This window comes from Phaethon aethereus (assembly GCF_964289735.1).
Source record: "Phaethon aethereus genome assembly, chromosome: 5".
In the NCBI taxonomy this organism is placed as follows: domain Eukaryota; kingdom Metazoa; phylum Chordata; class Aves; order Phaethontiformes; family Phaethontidae; genus Phaethon; species Phaethon aethereus.
Window position 1 is genome coordinate 6,971,680 of NC_138579.1, and position 11,999 is coordinate 6,983,678.

The following is an 11,999-nucleotide window of genomic DNA, read 5'->3' on the forward strand; positions in this document are numbered from 1 at the left end:
AGCCACGATTCAGCTCTGCCACTCTGCCAAAGCCTGGAGACCTCGGTCTGGTTCAAGTTGGTCCTTGGGAGCTGCCACTCTCACCTCCCGTGTGACTGGCTCAGTGGTGACCAAAAGCCCCTGGCAACGCCTGTGTGTGCTTTACTCCTTCCTTGTGCTGGGGCAGTCAGGTCTTTCGTGCAACTGCTGCCATGTCCTGTTACAGCACTCCACGCTTGACACAGGCTGTTTCGCTTTCCTCCCCCACTCGTGTTGCCTTAACAAGACTACAGACCAACTATAGACAATGGAGGATCGATGTTTTGGAGAAGGTAAGAATGTCTTTAGCTTGTTATGCTATCTTCAGGACCATAGTGGAATACATGAATCTCTGGCTCCAGCTAGAGGTTGTTCATGGATAGGTTTCTAACCTGAAAGGAGCTCTCATTATAAAGTATTGCTATGCTGTGTTAAGGTACATGGTGCAACATACCCAGTATACCAAAGGGAATGAGAAGAGCAGAGACCGTGGAGACTTTCACATGCTGTCCATTCCAGACAGTGGCATTTTCTTCCTTGTCCATCAAGCAGCATCAAGCTCCGTGTGGAGCTGGAGTGCACCTGCACGAGGGAGCAGCTAGATATGCTGTGCTTCCTCCACCAGCCCGAGGAGGAGCTGAGGAGAAACCAGGGTGCCAGGCTCCTAGGCACCCTCTGCACTGGCCCCTACCTAGACGTGGAGAAAACCACCCGCTGGTTCCAAATGCTGGTGCAAGCAGCCCTCAGGCTGGTTTTTCCTCACTCGAGACACTGCCGTCTCACAGTGCTGCCCTCCAGGCGCTCCTGCAGGCTCCGGATGACAAATGCTGTTGATAGCGCTCTCCTGATGGAGATGATGTTTGCAGTGCAATGAGGTGACTCAGACACCTCCCTGAGCATCGAGTAGGCAGCGGCCAGTGTTACCAGCAGCAGGACGTGGCCAGACAGCCATTCTATGGCAGAGGTGCAGTTCTTTAGGCACAGGGCCAGGCCTGAAGAAACTCCCTGGGGAGCTGGTGCTGCAGAGCTGAGGTACTGGACACGGAGAGCTCGCTGCTCAGTCGGCACTGGGAATTGCTGCCGCACCATTCCTCCACAGCAAAATCACGCTCTGGGGCGCGGGACCCAACGCAGCTGAAGGGGCCATTGCAAGGAGTCTTGCAACAGAGATTCCCGTTACCACCTGGCACAGCGCCCACCCGCCCTCTTCAAGAGACTCCATTCCTCTGGGAGCTTTACCCTGTGCAAAGATTTCAATAAATCTCTTGTTTAACACACACATCGCTTTGTCAGGGCACGCGGGCAGAGGGTGCTGCCTGCTCAGCTGCCACAGAGTCAAGGAGCATTACCGGAAGAGCTCATGCATAGAACCATAGAATCATCCCAGAATCTTTGGGTTGGAAGGAACCTTTGAATGTCATCTAGTCCCAGCCCCCTGCAGTGAGCAGGGACATCGTCAACTAGGTCACATTGCTCAGAGCTTCATCCAGCCTGACCTGGAATGTGTCCAGGGATGGGGCATCTACCACCTCGGAAGAGTAAAAGTGAGAAAACTCATGGTTTGAGATAAAGACAGTTTAATAGATAAAGCAAAAGCTGCACATGCAAGCAAAGCAAGACAAGGAATTCATTCAATACTCCCCATGGGCAGGCAGGTGTTCAGCCATCTCCAGGGAAGCAGGGCTGTATCATGCGTAATGGTTTCTGGGGAAGACAGACGCCATAACTCCAAATGTCCCTCCAGCCCTTCCTTCTTCTTCGTCCCAGCTTTATATACTGAGCATGATGTTATATGGTATGGATATCTCTTTGGTCAGCCTGCGTCAGCTGTCCCAGCTGTGTCCCCTCCCAGCTTCCCGTGCACCCCCAGCCTTCTTGCTAGCAGGACAGCACGAGAAGCGGGACTGTCCTTGACTACTTAGCAACAACTCAAAACATCAGCACGTTATCAACATTTTCTCATCCCAAATCCAAAACATAGCCTCACACTAGCCTCTATGAAGAACATTAACTCTATCCTGGCTGAAACCAGGACAGCTGCGCAGGGAGGTGGTGGTGTCACCATCACTGGAAGTATTCAAAAAACAGGTAGATGTGGCATTTCAGGACATGGTTTGATGGGCATGGTGGTGTTGGGTTGACGGTTGGACGTGATGATCTTAAAGGTCTTTTCCAACCTTAATGATTCTGTGACTCTGTAATCCCGTAATATCCAAGATAAACTTCCCCGAGTGCAACATGAGGCCGTTTCCTCTCTTCCCATCACTTGATACCTGGGAAAAGAGACCAACACCCACCTCGCCACAGCCTCCTTGCAAGTAGTTGTAGTGAGCGATAAGGTCCCCCCTCAGCCTCCTGTTCTCCGCACTAAACAATCTCAGTTCCCTCAGATGCTCCTCATAAGTCTCTAGAACCTCAGAGCCATTGCCCTGATAGTTAAGCACAAAGTCTGCTTGCTCCATTAAAGGTGAAGCTCTGCAAGCACAGCGCTGGCCTTCCACAGCTGCGCAGGACTTTTGATGCCTGGGCAAGACTTGTGGCATTGCCCAAGCCTCACTGCACATAGCAAGCAGGGCAAGCCAGCCAAAGATCAGCATCATTATGGAGGGCTGATGGCCAGCCAGTTCAGCTCCATTTCTGTCCTCCGGTGGGCGAAGCAGTGCCTGGGCAAGGGGATGTGCTGAGGGATGCTGGTACACAGAAAAGTCACACTGTGGGGAATGGTAGCAATACAAGGGGATGTGCCAGTGAGCCGACTGGGCAGAAACTCATCCCCACGGGATGTTACGACAGCTAGAAGACAGCCCAGCTGGGATACGCCCAGTACGGTCAGACACTGAAGGAGGGAGGCTGCTTTTGCCCAGGAGCTCACATGGAGAGACCAGAGAGAACAGAGGAAGAACAAGTTGTCCATGTCAGTGCTGAGAGTTGAGTCAATTCCTTGAGCGCAAGGGAGGCAATTCCACGTATTTGGAGGACTGGGACCTCTGGGCAGTAGCTATGAACCTCACCCGTGACAGCGTGAGGCAATCACCCGGTGACAGGTATGGGTGGCCAAGGCCGGAAGCGTAGGCAAGATGCATGAGAATTACCAAGAGAATTAGGACTGTGAAAAATCAAAGACCAGGGCAAAAAGCCCTAATGGGGTGTAACTGACAAAGGTGTTGCGGGGGAACAAGAGGACCAAACCATCTCCCTGGCGACTCCTCCTCAGCACCTGTGGTTTGGGCAGTTTCCAGGGGACAGTGCGGGTGTTTGGGAGCCCAGGTGGAACACCAGTCCAGGTGAAGTATGAGAGTGGCCTGAGAAATCTGACACAGAGGAGGGTATCTTCAGTGGTCTTAAAGCAAGGAAAAGCAACCCTGCCAGAGGAAACAAGCCTGCCATATGAGGAAAGGCTGAGAGAACCGGGTTTATTCAGCCTTGAGAAAAGGCGGCTTAGCGGAGACCTTATCACCATGGTCCAGTATTTAAAGGGTGGCTACAAAGAAAATGGAGACTCTCTTTTCACAAGGAGTCGCCTGGAAAAGACTAGGGGTCATGGGTACAGGTTACTCCTCCTGGGGAGATTCCAACTGGACACAAGAGGAAAACTTTTCACATTGGCAACAATCATCCGTTGGAATAATGTCCCCAGAGAAGTGTTGGACACTTTTAAGATTTGGCTAGACAAGGTGCTGTGCCATCTTGTCTAAACTGTGCTTTTGCCAAGACAGGTTGGACCAGATGATCCTTCACGTCCCTTTCAACCTGGTATTCTATGATTCTATGATTTTTTTTCCTTATATCCATCAATATCCCCCTCCCAAAACACAGCAGTTCCTTTAAGTCCACTCAAGTGCTAAGAAAAATCTGCACCAACCCAGCAAGCCCGTAGGAGCTCTGCTGCCTGACTGGGACCGTCCCTCTTGCAACAGGGTCACGAGCAGGGTTTGCAGCAGAGCGTGTGGGAGCTACGGCTGAGAGTAGTGTTTTCCAGAGACACCCTCCGTCTGAAATATGTTCGGCCACTTGGCGGCAGAGCGGTTCCTTCTTCCCGTATGTGAACACTTCTGGAACGTAACCTTTAAAGCCCTCAGTGTTCAAACAAGGTCTCCTATCCAGCATAGTTACCAGTGCAGTTTTCCTCTTTGGGGACAGAAACTAATTCCAGGGTTAAAGGAGAGGGAGTATCAAAGATGCCCTGGCATATGCCTTGGGCAGGAGGGATGCCACAGGCTGTGATGCTTACTGGCCTCTGCCATGAAGCAGGGGGAAATGAATTACACCACATAAATACAATGCACCTAAATATTGCCAAACTGGGTGCGTGATACATATCCAGACAGAGGCAGACAGCTCCCACATGCTTGCTCTAGCTACTCCAAGTCATACATATCCTGCTAAAGACAATCTAAACCCAAAAGATACAGCTGAAGATACTAAGGACCCATGAAGGATTAATACGATATCATGAGATGACCAAATGCTGCTTGAAAAGTACAGTCCTACCAGAGAGAAAGTAACAGCCAGTAAAGCTGGCCTCGGCCTCCCAAATGCTTAGGAAGATGTCCGAGTTGCCTGTCTCCCTGCCAAATGTCAACTCAATGAAAACAGTCCTCCTGAAGGAGTTTGCAGTAGTGGGAGGAGGGCAGCACCATTACTAGGTGGGGAGTGATACAGGTATTGATAGAACCATAGAATCATAGAATTGTGGAATCATAGAATAGTTTGGGTTGGAAGGAACCCTTAAAGGTCCTCTAGTCTAACCCCGCTGCAGTGAGCATTTCTTCCTTAGATCTAGGCAAAACCTGCCCTCTTTTAGTTTAAAACCATTACCCCTTGTCCTGCCACGACAGGCCCTGCTACAAAGTCTGTCCCCATCTTTCCTATAGGTCCCTTTGAAGTCCTGGAAGGCCACAGTACGGTCTTCCCAGAGCCTTCTCTTCTCCAGAAGAGAAGAACCCCAACTCTCTCAGCCTGTCCTCATACGAGAGCTGTTCCATCCCTCTGGTCATTTTTGTGGCCTCCTCTGGACCCTCTCCAACAGGTCCATAGCTTTCCTGTGCTGAGGGTTCCAGAGCTGGACGCAGCACTGCAGGGGGGGTCTCTCCTGAGCAGAGCAGAGGGGCAGAATCCCCTCCCTCGACCTGCTGGACGCACTGCTTTGGACGCAGCCCAGGAGACGGCTGGCCTTCTGGGCTGCGAGGGCACATTGCCAGCTCACGTCCAGCTTTTCATCCACCAGTACCCCCAAGTGCTTCTGGGCAGGGCTGCTCTCAACCCCTTCCTCGCCCAGCCTGGATTGATAACGGAGCTTATCTCGAGCCAGGGGCAGGACCCTGCCCTTTGCCGTGTTGAAACCTCATGAGGTTCACACGGGCCCATTCCTCGAGCTTGTCCAGGTCCCTCTGGATGGCATCCCGTCCCTCCGGTGTGTCAGCTGCACCACTCAGCTTGGTGTCATCTGCAAACGTGCTGAGGGTGCGCTCGATCCCACTGTCAATGTCATGGATGAAGATATTAAAGAGTACTAGTCTTAGTATGGACCCCTGAGGGACACCACTTGTCACCGATCTCCATCTGGATGTTCAGCCGTTGACCACCACCCTCTGGGTGTGACCATCCAGCCAATTCCTCAACCACCAAACAGTCCACCCATGAAATCCATCTCTCTCCAGTTTAGACAGAAGGATGTTGTGGGGGGCCTTGTCAAAGGCCTTGCAGAAGTCCAGATAGACGACGTCTCTAGCTCTTCCCTTGTCCACTGATGTGGTCAGCTCCATCATAGAAGACCACTAGGTTGGTCAGGCAGGACTTGCCCTTGGTGAAGCCATGCTGGCTGTCTCGAATGACCTCCCGGACCTTCACGTGCCTTAGCATAGCTTCTAGGAGGATCTGTTCCCTGATCTGCCCAGGCACAGAGGTGAAGCTGACTGATTGGTAGTTCCCAGGGTCCTCCTTGGTACCGGTCTTAAAAATGGGTGCAATGTCACCCTTTGCCCAGTCTCCAGGGACTTCACCTGACTGCCAGGACTTCTCAGATACCATGGAGAGTGGCTTGGCCACTACATCAGCGAATCCCTGCAGGGCTCTGGGATGCATCTCATCAGGTCCCATAGACTTGCACATGTTCAGGTTCCTCAGGTGGTCTCAAACCTGATCTTCTCAGACAGTGGGAGGGACTTTGCTCCTCCAGTACACGTCTTGCAGGCCAGCCCCTTGAGAGGTGTGGGAAGACACAGTGCCAGTGAAGACTGAGGCAACGCAGTCGTTCAGTACCTCAGCCTTCTCCACATCCGTTGTTGACAGTTTGCCAGTCATGATGCAGTGGGCTCTGGTTTCATGGTTCACTGGGCGTTGGCTTCCCAAGGGTTGTGGCTTAATCCCAGTAGGCAGCTTGGCAGCACACAGCCGCTCAATCACTTGCCCCATTAAAAGTGAGAAAACTTGTGGGTTGAGAGGGGACAGTTCAGGAGGTAAAGCAAAAGCTACATGCCCAGGCAAAGCAAAAGAAAGAATTCCTTGCCTTCTCCCCTGGACTGCTGAGCACACCTGCCTATTTGGGAAGCGTTCTGCCTCCCTGGGGCTCGGGTTGGAGGCGTTACCAGGAAACTTCCTAGCCTCGTACGGCCCTCACATCATTAGCCGCTCTTGCTTTTTCCTGTGGGTACCAACGTAGTTGTGACGAGAAGCCCAAGGGCAATCAAAAGAGACTTGAGGCCTCGGGGAGATCGGTAAAGGGATCAGGAGTGCAGGCAGTATTCTCCTCTGTCCTCCCAGTTGTAGGGAATGACGGGGAAAGAAACAGGCCGGCGCAACTTCTCGACCGGCAGAAGATGGGATTTTCAGTCATGGCATGATCTACATGACACCAGGCCTGCTGGGGCCTGACGAGACTCACCCTTCTCAAGGGGAGGAAAAGTATTTTTGCTCAGTAATTAGTGGGGTCGATGGAAAGAGCTTTGAACCAGGTTTGAAGGGGGGAAGGCATAATATCAGGCTTACCAGCGATAAGCTATGGGGCGGCCTGACAATGTTTGAGAGACAGTGTGCTAGTGAGAACTTTCACTCTGCTCAACGATGTACTGAGCAGCCCGGAGCACTTTTGAAGTGTTTGTAGACTAATGCACGCGGTGTGAGGAATAGACAGGAGGAACTAGAGGCGTTGGCTCAGTCCCAGAGCTACGACACCATTGGCATAAGTGAGACTTGTTGGGAAGAGTCCTGTGACTGGAGTGCTGTGACGGACGGTCATAGGCTCTTCAGGAGAGAGAGGCAGGGCAGGTGAGGAGGGGTTGGACTGTACAGAGCTTGCAGCTGAGGGTGACACAGTGGAGAGCCTCTGCGTAAAGATTAGGGGAAAAGCTAACAAAGCGGGTGTTCTTGCAGGAGTCTGCTATGGATCACCCAGCCAGGATGATGACACCCCGGTATGATTCTACAAGGAATCAAGGGAAACCTCTCAATCAGTTGCCCTATGTCATCGTTATGGACGCCTTTAACTTCCCAGCTGCTAACTGGGACCATCATAGAGCAGACATGCTCAAGAGTCCCAGGAAGTTCCGGAAGCCCATGTTGAAGATTTCTTTTTGAGATGGGTACTACAGGAGCCGACTATGAGAGGTGCCTTCCTCATCCTCTTGCTTGTACACAGAGATGGTCTTGTGGGTGAAGTAATGATTGATGGCTGTCATGGCCACAGTGGTCAAGCAATGGTTGCGTTTAAAATCTTTGGTGATATGGGAAAATCTGCCTGCAGAGCTACTAGCCTGGACTCTGGGAGAGCAGACTTGCGGCTGCTCAAGGAGCCAGATTGTGAGCTCCCCCAGGAATCTGCTTTTGAGGGTATTGGTGTCCATAATGTTGTTCACTTTTGAAGAGCCATTTCTTAAGAGCACGGAGGTGGGCAATTCCAGTGTATTGCAAGCAAGCAAGAGAGGCAGAAGGCTGGCTTGGCTGGCGAGGACTCTCCTTTGGGAACGCAGGCTGCCAACCTAAGTGTATGGCCTTTGGAAAGGGCTGGGGGGGTTTTGGTTGATGGGAAGCTCAATAGGAGTCAGGAGCATGCCCGGCTGTCCAAAAGGGCCAGCCCTCTCCTGGGCTGCATTAGGCACAATATAGCTTGCCGGTCAAAAGAAGGGACTGACCCACCATAATCAGTAGTGGGGCAGCGTCAGTTCGAGTGTTGTGCACAGCTTTGGCCTCCACGTGAGAAGCAGGCTATGAAAGTGCTAGGATGTGTCCAAAGGAGATGATGCAGCAGAGATGGTGAAAGGACTAGCGGGCATGTCCTTATGAGGCGCAGCTGAGGACGCTGGGTTTGTTGAGCTTAAAGGAGAGGAGACTGAGGGGTGACCTCATTGCTGTCTACAACTTCCTCAGGACGGGGAGCAGAGAGGGAGGTGCCAATCTCTCCTCTCTAGGGCCTGGTGAAAGGACACAAAGGAATGGCTTAAAGCTGTGTCAAGAGATGTTCAGATTGGATATTAGGAAAACACTCCTCACAGAGAGGGTGGTCAAGCAGTGGAACAAGGTCCCCCGAGGAAACGGTCATTGCCCAAAGCCTGTTGGCATTCAAGAAGCAATTGGACAATGCTCTTAGACATATGGGATAGAGTTGTGGTGAATGGAGTTAACTGTAGTTGCTGGCCAGTCACAAGTGGTGTTTCCCAGGGCTCAGTATTGGGGCCAGTTCTGTTTAAGAACCTTATCAATGATCTGGATGAGGGGATCGAGTGCACCAAGTTGGGCAGGAGTTGTTGATCTGCTTGAGGGTAGGAAGGCTCTGCTAAGGGATCTTGACAGGCTGGATCAATGGGTTGAGGCCAACTGCATGAGATTGAACAAGGCTACGTGCTGGGTCCTGCACCTGGGCCATAACAAGCCTATGCAACACTTTAGTCTCCGGGAAGAGTGTCTGGAAAGCCGCCTGGCAGGAAAGAACCTGGAGGTCTTGTTGACGGCCGGCAGTGTGCTCAGGTGGCCAAGAAGGCCAATCTCATGCTGGTTTGTATCAGAAATGTGTGGCCAGCAGGACTCGGGAAGTCATCGTCCCACTCTACTTGGCACTGATGAGCCCGCACCTTGAATAGTGTGTTTGGTTTGGGGCTCCTCACTGCAGGAAAGACACTGAGGTTCTGCAGCGCATCCCAAGAAAAGCAGCAAAGCTGCTGAAGGTTCTAGAGGCTTTTGAGGAGCATCTGAGGGAACTGGGATTGTTTAGTGCAGAGAACAGGAGGCTGAGGGGAGACCTTATCACTCTCTACAACTACCTGCAAGGAGGTTGTGGCAAGGTGAGTGTCGGTCTCTTTTCCCAGGTAACAAGTGAAAGGAAGAGAGGAAAGGGCCTCACGTTGCACCCGGGGAAGTTTACATTGGATATTAGGAGAAACTTGATCACCAAAAGCGGTGTCAAGCATTGGAACAGGCTGCCCAGGGAAGTGGCTGAGGCACCATGCCTGGAGGTATACAAAGGGTGTGTAGACGTGTCGACTAGGGACGTGGTTTAGTGGTGGAGTTGGCAGTTTTAGCTTTGCGGTTGGACTCGATGATCTTCAGGGTCCTGGCCAAGCTGAATCATTCTAGGATTCTGGGATTTACCCTGAAAGTTGTGCGGTGTGGAGTCAGGGCTGGGACTCGATGATCCTCGTGGGTCCCTTCCAGCTCAGGATATTCTGTGATGAAGAGAGTGCTGTTGGCAGGCAGAAGATTTTCAATGCAAACTGTGGCACCATGCAAGCTGCTGTGAAGAAAACAAACTCTAGCCCAGCCTTAAGCAGTACAAGGGGGCAGCTGTGAGTGGCTGAGCCAGGGTGGGGCCGAAGGGCGGGGCTGGCCAGCGGGCGTGCCTGTGATGCGTACTGATGCCTGTGACAGCACAGGGGCGTGTCACAATGGGGGCGGTTATAAAGGGCGCCAGCAGGCAGCCCTGCCCCAGTGCGGCCTGGGCCAGCGGTGAGTGCGCACGTGGGGGAAGGCTGGGCTGGACGAGGGCCAGGGCAGAATCGCGGGCCCCCAGGGGGTGGGTTCTCAGCCTGCACCGAGGGCCCAGCCGCTCGCGGCAGCGCCTTGGGCAGGGCACGGTACCGCCGCTGCCGGGGCTGGGCGCAGGCCTCGCTGTCTCCCAGCTGCCTCGCCCCCTCTGCTACCTGCCCCCAGCTCCCTGCGGCCCATGTCCTCGCTCCCCCACCGCCAGCTCCCTCCCTCCTCATCTCATTCAACCCATTTTCTCTCTCCTCCTGCAGGCCATGGCTGCCGCAAAATTCTTCACTGTGGTGATGCAAATCATCATCCAGCACCCGCAGCTGGTGGGTGATGAGCTGGATGAGGCCACGCGCGAGCGCATGCAGCAGCGTGCGGAGCAGCTGAGCCAGGAGATGGCTCGGCTGCTGCAGGAGCTGGAGCAGAGCACCCAGCAGGAGCAGAGCACCCAGGAGCAGAGCACCCAGGAGCAGAGCGGCTTGGCCTGGGGAGCCCTGCTCTTTGCTGCCGTGCAGCAGTGGCAATTCTGGGCAGTTGCTGGGGTCCTGGTCCTGCTCTTTGGGTTCTGCTGGTGGCTCAGGAAAAGGAGGTCTGATGCAGAGAGCAGCAGCGATGAGGAAAGCTCCAGCTGTGACACGGAACAGATGGAGGGACAGGAGTCAGAAGAGGACAATGATGAGTTGGGAAGGTTTTTTGAGGAGCACATACAGTGGCCAGTGCAGAACCTGGCCACAGACTGCCCGGTGGTTGAGGAACTAGTGAACAACTTCATCCTTGTCTTCACGCACCTCTTGACCAATAGTTTCTTTCCGGTGTTGCAAGCAGCCATCGCTGTGGGCAGTGCCTTCGAAGGCTGGAGTCCCCGTGAGGATGATGCTGTCTACCGCCTGCTTGTGCCCCTGATGCCCCCTCGTGGGCACACTTTCCTCATGGAGCCGGGCACTGCTGGGGAGCTGCCGGAGAGGAACTTCTGCATCCTCGTGGAGCTGGAGTGCACCTGCATGACAGAGCAGCTGGCAGGAGAGATGCTGTGCTTCCTCCACCAGCCCGAGGAGGCGCTGAGGAGGAATCAGGACCCCAGCCTCCTACACACCCTCTGCACCAGCTCTTACCTAGATGTGCAGAAAACTGCTCGCTGGTTCCAACAATTGGTAAAAGCTGCCTGGGTGATTTTACCTCAGTCATCTAAATACAGTCTAACGCTTGTGCCCTCCAGCCGCTCCTGCAAATTCCAGGTTCAAGAAAGAGGCAAAAAACCCCTCTTAATTGAGATGATGTTCGGGGTGCAGTATGGTGACTCGGACATCTTTGTGAGCAGCCAGAGCACAAAAGCCATCTTCACCCCAAGCACGATGTGGTCGGTGAGCTATGCTGTGGCAGAGGTAAAGTTCTTCAGGCATGTGGCCAGGCAGGCCCCACATGACAGCTTCCACCTCAAATGCCTGCAGCTCTGTGCCCGCATCCTGGTGGGCACAGGCTTTTCCACCTATACCTTGAAGACAGCTGTGATGCACCTCCTGACCACCATACCCCTGTCAGGCTGGCGCAGGAAGGATTTCCTGCTGCGGCTGGAGGATATCATGCGGTACTTGCGCTGCTGCCTGGAGGAAAAAAGCCTCAACCACTTCTTCTTTGGCAATGAGAGGGTGCCTGAGGAGATCGCCTTGCCCGCAGACTTCCAAACGGCCGAGCCACTCAACCTCTTCCAGCACCTGGTACAGGATCCAGCCGCCCATGCCATGGCATGGCATGAGTTCGTGGAGCTGCGAAATCGGCTTAGAAGACTGCTGATCTACGGATGCTGAAAGAGGACTTCATGCACCAAGCTGTGTTTGCGGGTTTTACAGCTGATGGCAGCTTTGACGGAGCCTTGCAACAGAGACTCCAGTTTCCAGCTGCACAGCGACCGCCCATTTGCTCTTCGAGAGCCCATTCCTTCTCTGGACTTTACCCTGTGCAAAGTTGACAATAAATGGTGTGTTTGAACAAACGCTGTGTCTGTGAGTGTCTGTGCATCA

The 11,999-nt window shown here is 53.3% G+C and overlaps 1 protein-coding gene across 1 annotated transcript; it reads left to right on the forward strand.

The window, feature by feature from the left end:
• Positions 1 to 10,247: 10,247 nt before the first annotated feature.
• Positions 10,248 to 11,786, forward strand: LOC309405981 (inositol 1,4,5-trisphosphate receptor-interacting protein-like 1; the record flags this gene model as incomplete). The annotated part of the gene is made up of 1 exon (XM_082000962.1): positions 10,248 to 11,786. One exon carries the CDS (start codon positions 10,248 to 10,250, stop codon positions 11,784 to 11,786), a length of 1,539 nt encoding a protein of 512 aa, XP_081857088.1.
• Positions 11,787 to 11,999: the final 213 nt, after the last annotated feature.